At 33.5% G+C, this 19,688-nt stretch overlaps 3 protein-coding genes and 1 long non-coding RNA gene across 4 annotated transcripts in view; 2 read left to right on the forward strand and 2 right to left on the reverse strand.

Moving 5' to 3' along the window:
- Positions 807–2,224, forward strand: LOC109358594 (protein slowmo homolog). Its single transcript, XM_019602916.1, has 2 exons — positions 807–933; positions 1,210–2,224. Exon 2 carries the CDS (start codon positions 1,217–1,219, stop codon positions 1,772–1,774), a length of 558 nt encoding a protein of 185 aa, XP_019458461.1. The 5' UTR covers positions 807–933; positions 1,210–1,216; the 3' UTR covers positions 1,775–2,224.
- Positions 3,308–5,902, reverse strand: LOC109358596 (zinc finger A20 and AN1 domain-containing stress-associated protein 8-like). Its single transcript, XM_019602917.1, has 3 exons — positions 5,779–5,902; positions 5,585–5,681; positions 3,308–4,033 (listed from the first exon to the last, which is right to left on the reverse strand). Exon 3 carries the CDS (start codon positions 4,016–4,018, stop codon positions 3,500–3,502), a length of 519 nt encoding a protein of 172 aa, XP_019458462.1. The 5' UTR covers positions 4,019–4,033; positions 5,585–5,681; positions 5,779–5,902; the 3' UTR covers positions 3,308–3,499.
- On the reverse strand, positions 8,848–15,997 carry LOC109358711 (outer envelope protein 80, chloroplastic). The gene is made up of 16 exons (XM_019603114.1): positions 15,346–15,997; positions 14,589–14,682; positions 14,415–14,497; positions 14,057–14,154; positions 13,866–13,935; positions 13,464–13,554; positions 12,865–12,946; positions 12,487–12,522; positions 11,878–12,031; positions 11,642–11,782; positions 11,337–11,407; positions 11,148–11,226; positions 10,954–11,069; positions 10,669–10,816; positions 9,574–9,643; positions 8,848–9,180 (listed from the first exon to the last, which is right to left on the reverse strand). Exons 1-16 carry the CDS (start codon positions 15,874–15,876, stop codon positions 9,026–9,028), a joined length of 2,019 nt encoding a protein of 672 aa, XP_019458659.1. The 5' UTR covers positions 15,877–15,997; the 3' UTR covers positions 8,848–9,025.
- LOC109358083 overlaps positions 19,094–19,688 on the forward strand; it is a 966-nt gene continuing 371 nt past the window's right edge. Inside the window, exon 1 of the long non-coding RNA XR_002108909.1 lies at positions 19,094–19,663. This is a non-coding gene — a long non-coding RNA (uncharacterized LOC109358083). The remainder of the gene's footprint in view (positions 19,664–19,688) is intronic.

The raw sequence follows: 19,688 nt of genomic DNA on the forward strand, positions 1-19,688 counted from the left end.
CATTCTATTTTTTATATTTACAAAAAACCCTTAATTTATATACACATGTTAATGTTAAACTGACTATCTCTGCATGAGAAATTAAGTGTCTTTTAAACAAAAAAGTGATAAATATAATTAAGTTGAACAAAATATGATATCTTATTCAAAACAAGTCTAAATAGTATCAACATATTTTCATTATTTTTTTCATTACAATATAATATAAGAGTGATTTAAACAATATATTATTAGAATTATTGATGCATTTTGTAATGAAACAAAAATAATAGAAACACATTGTATCCTATACTATTTAAATTTCTCTTCATAATGTATCATATTATATTTAACTTAATCATACTTATCATCATTTTTCATTTTAAATATCACATTTATTTCTAATACAGGGATAATCATTGTAATGTGTATATATAAATTAGGGTGTTTTTTATAAGTATTAAAAATGGAAAAAATATTTATTTAATTTCGCTAAAACTTATGGAATATCTACATAATTTTTTTTTTTGGTTTCCCACAGGTATCCTCGCACTGGAGGCAATCATGTCCAAGCCGGGCACATCCACAGGTAAGTGGGGCTAACTCTCCCAACGAGCATTTTTTCCATCCACAAGATTCGAACCCGAATTCTTGCTTAAGGGGAATCAAACATGTACCACTTGAACCAACGCCCGTCGGTAATATCTACATAATTTACTCTATTCAAATGTATTTGTTGATTTGGAGGGCCATGAGTTGTTGTAATTGGTAGTTAAGCCCAATGCATGTTCAACCCAATCCAGTGATTATTAAACGCGTGAAGGAAGAAAATTGGAATATACCATCGCCTTCTTCTTCCACTTATTTATTTATTTTTATTTTTTCATTTTCTATCATCTAATTTAATATTTGATTCGGATCTATCCATTCTCTGCAACATTCTTGTTTCAATCGGTACGGTCATCTACCCTTTTGATAATTCAATTCAACTGTTACTAATTTCTGGGTTCTAGATTTTTGTCTTAAATTTAATTACTTTAGTATTTATTTCTGAATCAAACAAGTCCTCAAATTACGATATGTTTCAATTGATTATTGTTTGTTTAGGGTTTTTATTTCATATGTGCATTGCTTGAGTCAAATTCACCGTTATTAGATAAACCCTAGGTCATCATTTTCACTTGTTTGTGTTGTGTTAACTGAATTGCTGTTTTTGTTGTTGGTATTTAGAAGCATTATGGTGAAAGCATATACTCAAGAATACATTTACAAGCATCCATGGGAAAGGGTAACTTCTGCGTCTTGGCGAAAATTTGTTGATAAGGAGAATAAGCGCATATTATCCCATATTCTTGAGGTTGACACATTGAACCACAGCCTTGATTCTTCGTCCGGGAAGCTTTGTGCCACCCGTGCTATTACAATTCATTGTCCGGGGCCATGGTTTGTCCGTAAGATTGTTGGTCAGGATATTTGCCATTGTCTGGAGTCAACTGTTGTGGATGCTCGGTCACGGTCTATGCAACTGATCTCACGGAATATCAGCCTCCAGAAATTTATAGAAGTGGAAGAGAAGACTCGGTATGATCCTCATCCGGATAATCCAGCTGGGTGGACGATTTGTCGGCAGGAGACTTCTATCCGGATTAAGCCATTGTCTGCTCTGGCATCCATGGCTGAAAAGGTCGAGCAGAAATGTGCTGAGAGGTTCCTTCAGAATAGTGGCAAGAGTAGAGAGGTTATGGAGCGGATCTGTAAATATCTTGAAGCAGAATCGAGTGGCTTTGCTTTGTGATCATGTCTTTCTCACTTCATTTTTAGTCTGTTGTAGTGTAGCTCATTACATACATAAATAACTCATAAAAGAGTGCAAGAATCTCAAGAGTGGAAGGTGATTATCTGAAGCTCGGATCTTTTCCATTCGATAAATGAAGACCATTGGATTTTTCGGCAATTTAATATGGCAAAATAGCTTTGTTTGATGCCTTCCTGACATTCTTTCTGTTATTTGAAGTTTAAACTGATGGAACAGAGCTTAAAAATTAGTATCTTCAGTCTCTTGTTATCTGAATTTTGACACTGTAGAACATGAATCTGTTGATCATGTTTATCACAAATCCTTGTCTTTTAAGGCATGTAATTTTGGAAACGATTTGTTGTTTTTCTATTACCTGGGTACATAAGTGATAATTCACAGACTATGACAAATGCCCGTGAGAACTGTGTTGATTTGTTTCTCTTTTTATGACATGCTAGTTAAACATTCATAATCTATGTTATTATTGATTTGTTTCTCTTGTTAACAGTCAACACAATGTACTTGAGAGTTAAATTACTCAGAAATCCAATAGTTTGAAATTTCAAATCACATCCAGCATCGTTCAAGTGGTGAGGTTATGATTGTCCACAATGGCAGCTAGAAAGAAAGCCAACTTCTTGTGATGTTTTTGTTATGACAATTTGTGCAGATTTAGCCGAGACTGTTATGCAAGATCATTTTTACAAAAGATGGATTATACTATTTGTTTGCACCAGTTTTCCTTTATGTTCATGCTTTATAACTATTACAGTTTAACCATGTTTCCTTCCCTCATCTTCAGTATAGCCTTGCTTTAAAATTAGATATACAAGTTCAAGTGCAAACAGGGGTTGACACATGTGGTCGAAATGTCTGTTCACATCTACTGTGACTTGATTCTATTCCCACGTTCCTCTTTTTCGTAGACAATATGTAAATTAATATGATTGTTGGGGTTGATAATCTTATCTAACCTTGTACGGGTATGCCTTCTCTTAATATAAACTTTTTCTTGATTAAGACAAATAATTCAAGTGGTCAAAAGTCAAAACCTGATGGAAGAACGGTGTAGCCTCTTACTTCGACAATGACAATATGAGATGGCTATCAACCAAAGATAACATCTAGAATATTTCATTTTAACGGCCTATTCATATCACAGGTACCGAAATATTTCCAACACCAGATCATAAATTTTCTAAGATCGTATTAGACTTGCTTGAAAATTCACTAAGAGTTTCGGAAACTAATGATTAATTAAACCTTAAGCATTTATAACAACAAATCCTTAATCCCAGGTGAAGATTAAACCTTAAGCACATGTAAGAAAAAAAAAATTTGTCTTAACAATTTGAATACATTTTGGTGACAGAAATTCATAGATAACCATGAAACCATAACAATAATTTACAATCTAACCACGTGTTCTGAAATCATCTGTAAATCGCACATACTATTCTGACATGTACTACTATAGAGATAAAGGCGTTACAATACTAACAACACCAACTTCCAGGAAACCAACAGAGATTTAAAGACTTGAAAACAGAGGCATATATTTTCATAAATAACATGAAATAGTCCTTCAAACTGCAGAGATGTCCTACAACTCCAAGTCCCCTCATCACATATAACATTATAATAAGAACATTAAAATATGCAGGAAACTTGGATTATCTCATGATGAAAATGAGCATAACAGCTATACTCAGGATACCAAATCTAGATCTTATCAAGCTTCTCAGCCTTAACAACTGGGTTTGCCTTCGCTATGGCATCCTGTGCAGCAGTGTGGTAATCGAATGGACAATTATGTTTGTCTGAGTATCGATGTACAGCACAGAAAAGGCTACCACATCGACAATTAAATCCTGTCAAACCAACCCGCTTATTGCAGCTGCTGCAACGTTTTGGACCGTTCTTGGGTTTTGCTTCACCACTCTCCTCTGAGCCTGAAGCAAGTGAAGGTTGTGCACAAATAGTTTTAGGCTCTATTGGATTAACAGAGATATCCACATTAGCAGCAACTACTGGTTCATTTCCATTGCTGCTTGATGATCCATTCATAATATTCCCAATGGATGATGCTGCAAGTTTGGCCTGCTCCTGTTTCAGCATCATGTCTTTGTGGCACTTAGAACACATGTTCATCGTAGCTGCACTTCCAAAAAAACCACAATTGTTAATGCATAATAGAGGACCTTCTGGGGGAGCCTGGCATCCGGAATTGTCATGGTCCATCTTTTATCAACTTCCCTGCACCAAAAAAAATAAATATTAAATTACCTAGGGTCAAGTTATCACTAAATCATGACAAAATCCAAGCCATTCCCCCTAGGTGGTATCAGCTATATAGATCAAACAACACTTCTATTAATGTCCACAGTTTCACCAAGAGTTTATCTTCGTCTTACTCTCATTCTAAATAATAAAACAAGCTTCTGAGCAGACACGTTTGAGCATCTAAATAATCAAAAAAACAGGGACATGGTGTGGTGTGCCTTATTTATCATTCCTTCCCAGAATGCGAGAACCATCATCCATTGCAAAAATGGGTTAAATTAATTCTTGTCGTGTTTCCTTGTTTATTTTGACTAATTATTAATATAATTTCATATACAGAACATACAACAAAATGAAATGGGATAAAATAGATTTGATTCATACATGAAAAATATGCTGGAACAGCAATTATCATCATTTTCATCGCATTAAAGAGATTCATGTGCCAAACATATACCCTAAGAGACAGAGCATGTTAAATTAACAACCAGAGACTGGTTTAATACATCATAAAAAAATACAAAAGTGTGATTGGTATACATCAAATAAGCGAAGTGGCAAATTTGGTTAAGGAAAACTAATATGACTTGGACTTTTAAGAAGCTAATACAGATTACATACCTGCACCTAGAAATAATTTAAACAACTCCACCACCCTACCCCCTAGGCCTAAACTAGAAATTACCACATTCATAAATTTTAACACTCTGATAGCACAAAGGCATGGCATCAACAACAACAACCTTACATCATTAGGTGGTATTGGCTACATGGACCAAAGAATACCATTGGGGAGCACAAAGACACAACACAATAGTAAAATAGTTTTACAGCATATCTAACTGCCCATTTCAATTAGCATATGCCATACCCACAGGCATAAGATATCAATCAATAGTATCAAATTTCTTCTTAAGCTTTTCCTAACTAGACCTGTGTACAATTCTGAACTACCCCCATGTTCAGCAAAGCTTCATTATTGCTGAAAATATATGATTCCTCGGCTCATACTTGTGCTTATACACATGTTTAGTTCATGCATAAGATAAAACCACGAAACTTACCAGATCATGAAAACTAAAACTGATTGCATACTTTTCAATTTTTACCAGAACAGATTACACATGCATATAAATGTTAGTGCTAGATGCTACAAACAACCTTCACTAAAAGAATCAAGACCATTTGAAAAAACATTAATTTCAGAGAAATGTGAAGGTTTGATCAAAACTTCTGAAACGTAAACTAAGAAAATAAATAATAAGCACCAAAAACACTTAAGAGTTAATCATTAATAGCAGCAATCAGAATGGATTATAGTAAAAAAAAAAGGCAAGTCTATTTCATTCTACAACTCTGCTTATGTATTGAGCATTTAAATTTCAAATTTTCAAATTTTCAAATTTCAACCAAACCAAAACTCGAATTCCTTAAAAGACAATAAGACAATCAAAATTCGACAAACATAAAAATCATTGACAGACACGTCATCAACCACACGAATATTAAAGGACATAATCTAACCTGTTATAACCAGAAGAAAAAAACAATAAATAAATCTGGGAAACGAAACCTTCAGACCGATCTATTAGTTCAGAACCGATCGCATCGAATAGCAATCCTGGAAATGAAAACAGGAACGAATCATTTAATAATAAAACAGATTAACAGTAACAAAAAATCGAAAAGAAAAGATATAAGATAAACGGAACCCTAACCCTAACAGATTTGGGATCGATTTGGAGGAGAGAGAAAGAGGCGCTGTCACTCTCTCTTTCTCTCTGTTTTTGTTTTTATGTTTAAAATAAAGAAAATGGTTTTTTGCTTCTTCTATGTTTCTGATGATTGGAGTCAACGTGTAAAGTTATTATTGGGTGTATGTGTTGTTCTCACATTCCCAATTTTGTCCCCATTTGAATTCCTATTTAACAGTTTTGCTTCACTTTCTTTCAGGAACATGGGCAAGACAAGATAGTCCAAAATATGTTTTCTTATACCAGTTTTTTGGAATAGAAAAAGATGTATATGTTGACGGTGTATGAGTTTTTTACATTGTCATTTCATTATTTATTATTTATTTTTAATTATGTTACTAAAAAATAATCCAAATAAATGGTGAATGATGTAATGGCTGTGCATAATTTTTTACACTGTCAGAGCATCAATATTAGTATATTATACTCTTTTTTTTTGAACTCATAATTTGGAAAGTTTATATTATTGAAATATATATGAATTATTTTATATATTTTAATAAATGAATCACTACATTATTTATTGTATTATAATTAAAATGTATGGGTTAGAATTAGAGTAATAATATGTGCATATACAAGTCAATAAATGATGATTTACTGGAAAAATTGTGTTATAAGTGCATCACTTACTATGTTAGAAGATAAATTGATGATACAAAACATGACAAAATTGCCAATGATACTCTAGATTTTAGTTTTCCTTGAAATCCTAAAATAGTAGAAGTTATAATATGTGAATAATGTATCCGGGTTCAAGGAGATAAATTATTTCTTTCGACCATTAATATTATGACATATGTCATATTTAATTATTTTGTACAAAAATATTTTTAAAACTAAACAATACACATGTCATACTTTTACTGACCCGAGGGGATAAATTATCCACTTTCATTGAATTTTCTTAAATATTTTTTTCCATGAGTATGTTCTGCAATTAGTCTTTTGTTCAGATTAAGGATCACTACACTTAATATATAACTTTATCAAACTTAAGACCTATTAGACTTTTTAAATAGAAATTAGTTTTTGTTTTATAATTTCATTTTTTCATGGGGTTTTATGTTTTCAAAAGTTGTTTCCAAGCTTGAAATTTTTAGAGCATCATCATTGCTATCACAAATCCTCTACCAATGCAACCACCAAACTATAATCTCCATTACACTAACACCCTACCACCTTAATTTGCATATATATTTTTATACAATTCTCATTGACACAAGACACAATGACGATGGTGGTTGTGATTTTCATCATCTAGTTGTTGCTAGTGGTGGTAATTGATAGATGTAGTGAATATGATGATTGTAGTGGTTGGTATGGTAGTTGAGAGTAATGGTAGTTAATGGTGTCGTAGTTGAAAGTAATGATACTGTTAGTGATGGCAAGGGTAGTAATCGAGGGTGCTAATCTTCTCAAATGGATCCTTAATCATCCAACTTTGTGTTGTGCTAAATTTAATGTGGTAGTGAAATGTTTTGCTTGGATTAATGGTCCAAAAGATTCTAATAAATCTCTGACAACCCTTATAAAAAATAATAACGATTCCTTTAACAAATCTATATAAAAAATAATGAGGAATCTCTTATTCACGCACTTAATCGGAGGATTCAAAAGATTTTAAGAAATTTGTTTCAATTTTTTAAGATTCCATGAAATGATTCTAACAAATCTAGAAATAAAAATTGGATAAATTAGATTTTAACCTGCTCAAATTAAATAAAAACAAATGATATCCTCTCAAGCAGTAAGAAAATGAAATCAGTTGTAAATCAATAACAAAGTACTATTAGCTTGTAAAACAAGTGACTTTTATACGTTATAATTGTCCTTGATTATGATATATCAACAGAACAGTGTTTGATGTATGGTGATAAAACCGAAGAGTAGTGTTTTGTAGGTAAGGTATATGGTGCATTAAGGGCTGCAAAACCGAAGAGAATAGTTCTTGAGTTCTTGTTATGAAGTGCCCATTGTTTATGGCATATTATAATTTAGGGGACAACTACTCAAACTAGCTTTGGTATAAAAAGTACCACGTCGATTTGTCCCAAAATAACTTCCATCTCGGTTTTAAAAACATATATACTATTTTATTGCCTTAACTTGCAGTAAACCTTATAGAAACATGTTTAAAACGTTAAAAAGACCCGATGTAGGTGCTCTGAGTCTGAGGATGGAATTCAACTCCTTTCCAGTACTGGAATATGAGGTTGAGAATTTTTTAAAGAATTTTTATTTATTTTTAATAAAAAATAACATATAACCGTAGTCGTTAAAAAAAAATTTGGCCACATGTCATCATCCTATCTAGCACTGGACTCTCCAGTACTGGAGAGGATCCATTTCACTCAGGATGATATTTGTACCACATTTCCCAAGGCATTCATATTGTCTTCTATTTGTCAGTTTTGTCTACAATCTATCCTCTCCAGTTCCCAACTTCTTCACCCTAACTCATTTGTAGACCCCAATAAATTTAACTTTAAATGGACAAGAGAAGAGAACAAAGCCCAATTGATTTGTATCATTAGATCTAATTTCAAACATTTATAGTATATCTGCCTCTTCAAAATTTAATGTGTGATTTGAATTAATACGTCTATAGATTCGGTATCTATTATTTATTTAAAACATCAGTTTTTCAGTTCCTCGAGAGAAATTTGTATTTTTTTATACACCAATCTATCTAAATCTTGAGTTCCTGACTACGCCATTGTATGCTTATCTCACCTTGCAATATTCGTTGAAAGTACATGAATTATTGATATCAAGCTCAGTCTATGCGGGAAATACCATTAGTCTATTCATCTCAAATGACAATTCAAGTGATTTCTTTTCTTTTAATCTTTCACCTGGACAATCTACAAGTATATTTGAGACTAATCATAAAGTTCTCAAAATGACAATTCTAGGATTATTTATTTATTTATTTATGCAAATGTTAGTATTTGTAGTAAGACTTGAAACTGGGAAGATTCACTTTCATTGCAATCAACAACTTTGAAACTGGGAAGATGAAAACGGAAATGAACCAAAAATGGGAAACATTTAAAAGAAGCATCAAGGCAGCTGAATAAATATGGTTTTGAAAAAATTGATAAACAAGTTTCCCAAATAAGGGAAAGCCTATGCAAGGTACAAAAAATTGGGATACATATGAAACAATCAAGAATAACCTAGTAGAACATGTACCCTGAGAGGGCGTTTAATTTCTATGGCCAACTCCAAAGTGAAACCTCTGGTATTTTTTGTCATTAAAGGCATATTCAAGACGCAAAGGACCCAAAGGTGAATCAACACGGATGCCAAACCCATACCCATATCCGCTTCCAGGCTTCAGCCTTGCTCCGGCAGGGTCACCTAATAAAAAAACAAAAAACACTGTTAGAGACAGAATGAACATTATTGTAGAGAGAACTAGCAGTTGGGAATTTGAGATGGAACAATTGGGAGAAAAGGACACAGTAGATATTCATATTGTCACTTAAACAGGGATGAGAGAAAAAATGGTGATTCTGCTTATTAAATGACTCAACTAGTCTATGAACTCTAGTATGATTGGTTGTTCTGTTCTTCTCTGTAAGTTTTAGCAGTAGCAGCTATCAAACTTTATAAAATAGGCAGGTTGACTCTTTTATTAAGATCAGTAAGATAGTTACTATGCCATTCATGTGCACTGGGTGACCTCCAGAATATAATAAATACAAAAAGAATGAACAAAAGAAAAGAAACCAAACAAAAATAAAGACCTACCAGGGACAGTTGGGCCTGTTCCTAGATCAGTCCCATAGTCAGAAAATAAGACACCTTCTACCGGTCCCAACTGCAAAAAGAAACAAAATGTAACCAGATGCATGAACCTTTGGGCACAGAAACATATGCGTCAATTTCTTTTATCATCGATTTAGATACATATACATATAAACAAACTACATGCACATTCTGATTCTAAGAAATGTAGTGTGTTGATATCCTCTAATTTGATCACTAACTAAACAAAACTATCTTTATAATGGTTGTGTACTATGTTTTGTTGTCATTGGCAACTGCGAAAACTGAATTACTAGAAGTAGACAAACCAACCATATATGGTGCTACCTCAAATACTGCTGACTTTGATTTTTGCTAAAATTTGTTCATCCACCATCTATCAATAAATGCTTTTTATTTTCTTTTTACCATCCTCTGTATCTAATAAAAACATTTAAGAATCAGGGTTTTTTGCACTCCTTTATCTGTTAGGCAAAAGATGGGTGCTAACATCTTGTTTTTGTGCTTTAGCTCCACATGCACAGATAAACGTAAAATTTCGGGAGGAACATCAGCACGTTGGAATTTTATACTTCTAATGTGGGACTCAAGTCCCATACCTTGCAATTGGATCCCAGCATTCCACCATGCTCTGCAGCATTGATACCCAGCAGGTTGGCTGTGCACTAGCCCTTTGACTAGTCCCTGCAAACAATGCAATGCTGACATGACCACTCAAATTGCTGGGTTAAAATGAGAGTCATAGTGGAAAGCTTTGATACCAATTGGTGCGAACCTTGGGAGAACCACACCACAAAAGTTAGCCATTACGGTTGACAGCCCCAGGCCATACAAACCACAAACCCATCCCATACTTCCAATGTGGACTCAGGTCCCATACCTTACAACATGATCCTAATAGATAACATGCAAAATTGTTTCTAAAAGAGTGCTGTTATTCTTCAGGGTCTCTCTTCTACAAGAGTTATTTATAATATCTATAAAGCAGTTCTGAACCAGGTGCAGGTCATGGAATTAGGATAAGCATGAGAAGCTTAACTAGATTAAGCAGAGAAGAGTTTGATGAAATTCAATTACCATGGGGAAAGAAATTTCTCCAGATCCAACAACATAAGATCGACCAGAGCCCACAGCACCTTCTTCATAGCCTCTTACGCTGTTTGTTCCACCAATCGCAAATGCTTCAAAGGGAGAGAAGTTCCCCACCACGCGACCCCCAAATAGACTAGCAAAAAAACCAGTTAAAGTTGGTAAATCATACAGGATACAAGATTGTCTGTTTGGCTTCAATGTAAACAACAAAGCACCCCTCTTCTTTTCACGGGAAGTGGGTTTGTTTGACAAGATGTATTTCATTCATACCTTAAATGAAGGTGAGCAGGACCTAACTCAAAACCTTTCCTAGCACGTGCATTCACCCTTGTGAAGGACAACCATTCAGACAAAAGTGGAAGTCCTTGTTCCAAGTTAAGAACAAACTGAAAAGGGAGCAAGTAATGATGAGAATCATAGAAGGTAAATCTAAACTAAAGGATTGAATTCTACAGATAACAAACCATAGAAGACCCGTGGTCGCCAGAGCCAGTGTAAACAGTCTCAAATTTAGCAAGCAATGTTTCATCATGGTTATTGCCACTACAGTGAAAAATGGAAGAGAAAAAGGAGATTAGTAATAAACAGACAAAGTCTTTCATAACCATACTTTTTGAAACAAGCAACATGTAACATCTACTTTAGATCACAACCTTGCAGTAAGAGGACGTCTGTAACAATCCTTGATGATAGGAGCCCCTTTGTCATCACGAACCCCAGCATGCTGGTGTAACAGCATAAAAAGGGGGAGATTGAATCAATAATGTAATAGAAATAGAAGCAAAATTATATTACATTTAACTAATGACAGGCATGATTTGATCACATAGTTTAACTAAACTAATCGAATGAGTAATTTTCCAATGGAGTTGGTAGTGCAGTGTGGAAGGACAAAAAGATGAAATAAGAAAGATATTACAACACACAAAAACAGCCACCAAAATTTTCAATGAAGCACCTGGAAAACAAGTCCAGCTGTTCCACTCCACTTTGGCCTAATCGGTCGACTTAATTCTATACCACCTGTCATGCGGCCAATGGTCAGGTTACTGTCACCATCCTCATTACTATGAACAATTGTTCCAGGCGTTCTTGAATTCTAATAAGAAGTTAAATAAATATCAGCAAACAGTACATTCGATTATTTAAAGAAAAATACATCATTGGGTTCAGACGAATAAACCATTAGATTACCTGAATCATTATTGTTCCAGATGTTCTTTTATCATCTCCTTGAATCCAAGGGTCCGTGTAATTTATACGAAATATTGAGTCAATCTGACCCCTCTCTAATGAAATATTGAGTTTCTGGTTTCTCCCAAAAACATTCCTGTGAGAATAGGCGAAGCTGCAATGGAACAAAAATAAAATTGAGTGGAGCTGCTATGTGTAGCCCAGTTATAGTTGGACAATATGACATGCAAAATGAAAACATAGTAAAACAAAAAGAACCTTATCCCATTTACAAGGGGAAAACATACATGGGCTGATGGGCAAACATAAGTTGAGACAAACTACTAGAACTTAATATCAAGTCAAATTTAAAAATGTCCAATGCTCCAACTTCAATTTCTACGAAATTATGTGCAGGAGTGTGGTGTAAGTGGCATATTTGCACATTTACCAATGTTATAAACACTGCATAGCAGTATACAGAGCAAGCATCAGAGGCAAAATCACACTTAATTGCAGGGAAGTGACCCTTGGATATTAAATGTCAACATCAAGGAGAGGAAAGCATGCCAGAAGACAAAGCATTAAATCATAACCTCACCCATCACATGACTTAGAAAATACACTCACCTTCCTATGAGTCCTCTCAGCGGGCCACTTGTAATCCTGCAAATGTAAATACTGGTCAGATTATGGAGCAACCAAAGGAGAAAATTATGTTCATCTCTCCCGAAGATTTAGAAATGAGAATTATCTCCTTCTATGTGTATTTTCATCAATATGGAGTTGTAGATATGGCTGTATGGAAACAGTATATATATATACATATATAATAGATTGGGATAATTGTCTTGTGAAAATTCAAAGTAGGAAAGTTTGCAGTAATTTTTAAAATTACTGGGAAGGTTAGGGAATTTCATCAGAACTGAAGCAAGCCAGTGTTATTTATCCATTTAGTAAATATAAGCTTCATTAGATTAAGATATGCATTACAATAGTATCACTTACGCCGTTGATATTCCACCACCAGCAGAAAATCCTCCACTAGGACGTTCCACCACATTCATCACCAAATCAACCTTCCCAGTGTCTATAACATGGCAAAGAAATAAAACACATACCTTTAGAGAATACTATGGCTCAAGTGGGGGAAGAAAAGACAAATAAAAAACTCAACAAGATCATGCCAATTGTTCAATATATATTTCCCTTTACACAACATGAATTGAGGTGTAGTGAGGTACCATATACAACACCTTACAGATTCATACACAAACTGAACTAACGGGAAAAGAATTACGTAACTTAGAGAACACTGCAACTTATTGAAGTCCTGTTAGCACTAGTAAACTGCATAAAAGCAAACTACTTATATTTTCAAATCTTGAATAACATCTCACTGTTTTTGGCCCCCATTCTCTTTCTTTTTGGCATTTCCTGTATTTTATAATTAAAATTACTTTCCTAGTTCTTCCCTAAGTTAGCATGAAACATTCTCCCATTTTCATCATATGACAATTGTACAAGTGTAATTGCCAGTTAAAACTGACAGTATTTTTTCCATACATTTATTTCATAAAAACTTATTTTCAGTATGTAAACATTACCTGCTGGTTGAGGAATAATGCTAACATCTTCCATGATCCCCATAGTTAATACAGTCTCTACATCTCTTTTTCCCTGAAGCATGCTGTAGACCTAGAAATACAATGATGGATAATGCCAAAATCCCCTTTAGTAAGAACGCAAATTCAGGAAGCATATTTTCCTCAAGACAAATAAAGTAAGATCTGAAATTTCCCCATCACTAAACAATACTAATAAACATTGAACAGACCAGAGAATGTTGACAGCCAAATTTAATAAAATAATGCTACAACTAGGAAAAAAATTAAAATTATAAAAATACAAAATCCTCTTTATTTTGTTTGATTTGCAGTTTGGTGCAAAACTTAAATTTACATTAGTTATTCATAGTAACTCCAAAAGCTAACTCAAAACTTTAATACCTGTCCCTTCTTGGTTGTAATTTGCCGAAGTATCGTTTCAGGCTTTGTCTTCCCTATAGTAGGCTCACCTCTACCGATATAAACCGAAGTTAGTAATAAAACTTCTCAATAAATATATAGATGAATCTTCAGGTATATTTGTGTCTCCGTGACTGTAATGAGTGTAAATATATTTGAAAGAAGATGCTTACGTCTTCCTGTCAAGAAACCGTATGGAGATATTATTGACCTCAGCCTCTGAAACGTTTAATTTCAGAACACCCCCAGAAAGAATCTCAACATCTGAAACCTAAAATGATGACCAGGGATATAATATTATGATCAAGGAAAAGAGAGGAAAAAGACAATTCCAATTATCGTCGACATTTCAACATAAGCAAAGCAAAGTTGGAGGATATAATATTATGATAAATAGTGCAGCAAAGGCCACTGAAAAACATGAAATGGATCCACAATTTCACATTACGGATTCCCAAATCCCAATCAACTGCAAGCAGGATGATCATATTTCCAGAATTTGAAGCTTGAACAGAAGGTAAGGAAATTTACCATAGCAAAAAGACCGCGCTCCATATACCAGCCATTAATGGAAGATATTGCTTCATCCAAGCGCCTCAGATTGATAACTTTCCCTGCACAGCTTAACATTTAAACTTGAATATAGTGAAGGTCATAGATGAAAATAATCATTATTACAACTGTATGAAAATAAGAATGTGTTACCATATCCATCTCGGAAAGAGTCCTCTAAATATTTAGCTGGAAGAACATTAGCTCCCTCACATACCAACCCTTGGAACTCTTGATTTGGTTCTACCTTATAGCACAAGAAACCAGTAACTAACAGCATTCAGTATTTCATACGATATGACACAAACAGTATTCAGTACTCAAATAACATAAAACTAAAACTGTTATAAACATTATAATCACTTCAAAATGCAATTGCAATCATGGTAAGGTTGCAATTGCAGAAATAGCTAGTAAATGAAGCTGAGACAGCTACATGGTTGTCGCTGTGAAGACCTCCTGGGCTACAAGCCTACAGCATTGAGGCTGAAATGTAAAGCTATTAGACTAAATACCCTAATGCCCTAAGGAACGGAAGATCCTCCGTAAGAATCTTAAATGTTGGTCAAATAGTCTCTGACAGGGGCTAATGTGCTACTACTAATTTCTCCTTAAAAATGACTAATTTGATTGGTATCTGAGCTCCTTAGGGACCAAATTGAGATTTTTCATTTCTAAAACACTAAATTTAGGATGCGGAGTAACATAAAAATTCAGTTAATCCAACCACAATTGCGATGTGATCTCCTAAACAGCAATATTACAACCACAATTTAAAACTATATTAATTTGGAATTATATTAAAGTAAGACAATAATAGTTATAAAAACATAAAATATAACTCAAGTTTCTTCCACATAATTCTACCAAAGACTAAACATATATATAATTGGTAATAAACAAAAGATACCTGAAATACTAATCTGATGCCATCACGAGTATCAACAGCAACGGGCATGCAGGAACAGAAATAGCCACTGTTAATAATTCTATGCACATCATCTTGTACCTCACTCACCGTCAACGCCGAGTTAGGTCGACACGCTTTCAAAGCCTGCAACGCTTCAGCTTCGAGGTCCTTCCTCCCGAGTTCTTCTCCTTCTTTGTTCCGAACCAGCACCTCGCTTATCAGAACCCTCTCCTCGCTCTGTCGAGTCCCCTGCGACTGAGTCGACTCGGACAGAGACAACGAAGCTGAACACAGAATCGGCGATGACCGTTTCCGAAACGGATTTATCAATGATAGTGATGTTGAGCACATGAGTGACGGTTTTCCGAAAACGGAGCGAGTGAACTCATTGGAGTGAGTTTTGAACGAGTCAATGAGTTGAGTAACGGTTTTTGTGGCGTTGGTGAAGTGAGAAGTGAAGGTTGGGGATTTGGGAGGAATAGGGATTTTAATTGAAGAAGAGATGAAACGAACGTCGTCGTTTTGAAGCATCGTTGAAGGTGGAAATAGAAGAATCGAATTTAAATGTGAATTGTGATCGCAAGGCTTTGTTTTCTTCTTCTCTCCGGTGAGGAGTGATGACCGAGGAGGAGAGGGAGAAGAGAAATGGACAAGTTTTTCGGTTCAGATTATGTTTCTCAATGTAGCTATTGGGCTGGGTTTTGAATCTGGCCCATATCAGCTCTGTTTAACAATTTTTATACCATAATTTTAATAATTAGGTTATTATTTCAAAAAATGGAAAAAAAATGTATGCACTTGAAATATTTTTTTATACTTTTATTATATCATTTGTCAGCTCATTTATTTTATTTAGTGTAAATTATATTGATGTTATCTGAGTTTTAGTAAAATTATACAAATCGCACTTCATTTTTACATATACACAAATATTCATGATTTATATATCTACATTATACTAACTACATGTGCATGAAAAATCACTATGATATCTTAAACAAAAAAATAAAAAAGTGTAACTAAACAAAACAAAATAAGGTATATTATTGAGACGAACTCAAATAGTATATCAGTCAATACATTTTTATTATTTTTGGTTCGTTACAATATAGTATAAGATTAATTTAAACAATATCTTCTTCTGATTATTAATGCATTTTGTAACGAACCAAAAACAATGAAGATATATTGCCTATTATACTATTCGGATTTGTTTCTATAATATTTCATATTTTGTTTAACTTAATTACACTCATCACTTTTTTGTTTAAAAGATCACACCTATTTCTTATGTATGAGTAGTTAGTACAATATATGAGTATACATACGCTTAGTCTGTGTCGGTACAAAAAAAGACGGTAATTTACGTAATTTCACTAGAACTCATGGAATGTCACTATAATTTACTCTTTAATTATCAGTGATTAATTCTTAAATAAAAGTAATATCAATGAATGGTGGATGATATATTAAATATGTATAAATATTTACACTAATAATATATATATATATATATATATATTACACTCTTCCAAAAATACCATGTTACTTATGTGGAGATAATAAAATATATCATTATATAATGATATTAGTTATTTCTTCCGGACATTAAAATTATGATATTTGTCTTCTTTTTTGGACATCTGACATAATTTTAATAGCAAAGGAGAAAATTTATCTCCTATTTTTTTATCGTATCAACTCTAGGTTTTGCTAAATGTCTTACTTTTTTATAAGCAAATATATTTAAAAGGGTATAAGGGTTGTCAACCCAATTACACTTTATAATACGTTAATAAGAAGGATCAATGTACATTGTACATATGAGAACAAATTATAACAACATTGTTTGAGAACTATAACTAATATCTAATCTGATTCATAATTGGGTGTAACTCGACTTTTCACCCCTAAAGATAACATCATTCCTCATATTCTAGACATATCAAATCACAGTAAGTCACAACATTCTCCAAATGAATTCTCATTTACAAATTTTCACAAAGATTCGTGAAAGTGTAAAAAATCCACAACATAATTCGGAATATAAACTTGGAGTCGCTACCACAAGTAAAAGCTCTGCTAAACATTCACCATGAAAGAGCACGATAGAAACAAATGATCTATACTTTCATCATACAATAAACACAAACTACACTCAGTTAAATGCCCTCACACTAGTAGGATGCAAGTAAACATTAATAAAAAAGCAAATCAATCATAAGCTAGCGTGATTGCTAAAAGCAATATGTTAAGTTTGAAAGGTAAAAAACATGATGGAAAATATTAGGAAAAAACCATGCAAAACCTAGAGAGAAAGAGAAATAAAAAGTTCGCTACATAGGAAGTATGACATGTTCATTCGTTCAAGTATACTCAATTCTATCTAGCATCAATATTAACAGTGCGTTAGAAGTTCATAAACAACTTCTGCAAAACCTCACATATTTTTAAGAGTTCATAGGTTTTTTATGAAAGAATATCTATCACATCGTGTAATTAGTTAGAAAAATATTTAATTATTAAATTTTTAACTTCAAAATATTTTTTCAACCAATCACACATCAGTGGTACACAGAATGACATACTATACGAAACAACATACGTGCTCCCGTTTTCCATATCATCAAGCATGTGTTTTAAATTAGTCTATGGGTTCAAAAACCCAAGTTAATGACCAGAGGTGAATAAGATCCAACCCTACCTACTCACTTAGCTTGGCCAGTCAGAGAAATAAACATTCTTGTGCTAGTACTTTTTCTTCTTGGCATATATTTTCTTTAACTCCTTTTATTCAGCACTAGCTATTCTATTCTATTCAATCAAATTCAATTATATTACTAAACGGTAGTATTATCAGTGCCTATCATTTTATATTGATTCTAATCAAATCTGCTTAGTTCTGCATCTTAAGGTTAATATATTTATTGGGGAGAACATCATAGTGTGTGCAACAATCATGTATGTGTTTTAATCGGAGTAGATGAACATGACTTTATTATTAACTATTGGATATTTAATTCAAGTGACCAATAAGAACACATAACAAAGAGTTGTGACTCACGAAACGGTAAACTTTATCCAATCTTTCTAATGATAGTCTTTGTAACTTCTCTCTTGATATAAAAGATATAGGTCTGATTGGGACTAAACTAGGCTTTGGTGAAGACGGTTGTGAAGCTTGCATTGCTATGGATTCTCATTATAACACAAAACTAAGGAAATGCTTATATGTGCTTCTTTCTCATCATATCATGCTGATTTAATGCCTTTAAGTAACATCAAATTTATTTTAGTTCGAAAATATTCTTCCAGACACTATGCTATATATCAATGCTTGCTTAGCACCTCTATATTCCTTAGAAGGGATGCATATCATCACAATACCTAAAAGATGTGCTTAGCACCTCTATATTTCCAGAGAATTTGTTAATTTTGATATATACTGGTTAATTTTAATCATATTTTATGACCTCATCGTCTCATTCTACAAGAATATGCTCTTTGAGGAGTTCTATTAATTATTTGAGCATCCATACAAAATTTACTCATATTTGTATATTTAGTATACAATATATAAAATAAAAAGTAAACAACATATAAAATTTGAAAGTAAACAACATTTATGAGATATGGTGTTTCACACAATTGTTTTATACGACATTTTTAAAGTGTAGGGTTTCTATAGTTTATGACAAGAGTTTTGGCAACAGGACAATATTATCAAATAATTTTCTTATATTGGAGGAAAAGTATATTTGGATACAATGCAAATAAGCAAATGGTAACTTGACCACAAAGAATTACAATATATAATATCATATGAATAAGGTAAAACAAGCTTATAAGGTAATAAAACTAAACAATAAAACATGAATGCGCTCATTCAGGCTCTTTAGTTAGCCCCAACTTATTAATGAAATCTGGAAAGAAACTATAATGATGGAGGACATAATTTGTCTGAAACAACTCAAGTTACTTCAAATGTAAGATTAATAGCCTCTTGTAGGTGGTGGGGGTGGTGACTTATAAAGGTAGGGAATGTGATATGATGGAATGTGGGCATGATGAGAAGGTGGTGGAGGAGATTTATAAACATATTGTGAAGATGGTGGTGACTTGTATTGGTAGGGAATGTGATATGAGGGAATACGGACATGATGAGGAGGTGGTGGAGGAGACTTGTAGACGTATAGAGACTTTTTAGTGTATGCTGGAGGAGGTGGAGACTTGTAGACATAAGGAGGGGGTGGTGATGGAGATGGTGGTGGAGGAGACTTGTAGACGTATGCAGACTTTTCAGTGTATGCCGGAGGAGGTGGAGACTTGTAGACATAAGGAGG

Source organism: Lupinus angustifolius, chromosome LG10 (assembly GCF_001865875.1).
Source record: "Lupinus angustifolius cultivar Tanjil chromosome LG10, LupAngTanjil_v1.0, whole genome shotgun sequence".
Taxonomy (NCBI): Eukaryota; Viridiplantae; Streptophyta; class Magnoliopsida; order Fabales; family Fabaceae; genus Lupinus; species Lupinus angustifolius.

Coding starts and splice junctions, on each gene's coding strand:
- LOC109358594 (XM_019602916.1), top strand. CDS start 1,217: ATGGTGAAAGCATATACTCAAGAATACATTTACAAGCATCCATGGGAA.
- LOC109358596 (XM_019602917.1), bottom strand. CDS start 4,018: ATGGACCATGACAATTCCGGATGCCAGGCTCCCCCAGAAGGTCCTCTA.
- LOC109358711 (XM_019603114.1), bottom strand. CDS start 15,876: ATGCTTCAAAACGACGACGTTCGTTTCATCTCTTCTTCAATTAAAATC. Junction 13,555..13,865: donor TTACAACCAAGAAGGGACAG/GTATTAAAGTTT, acceptor TTGTATTTCTAG/GTCTACAGCATGCTTCAGGG. Junction 12,032..12,486: donor CTGAGAGGACTCATAGGAAG/GTGAGTGTATTT, acceptor GTTCCATTGCAG/CTTCGCCTATTCTCACAGGA.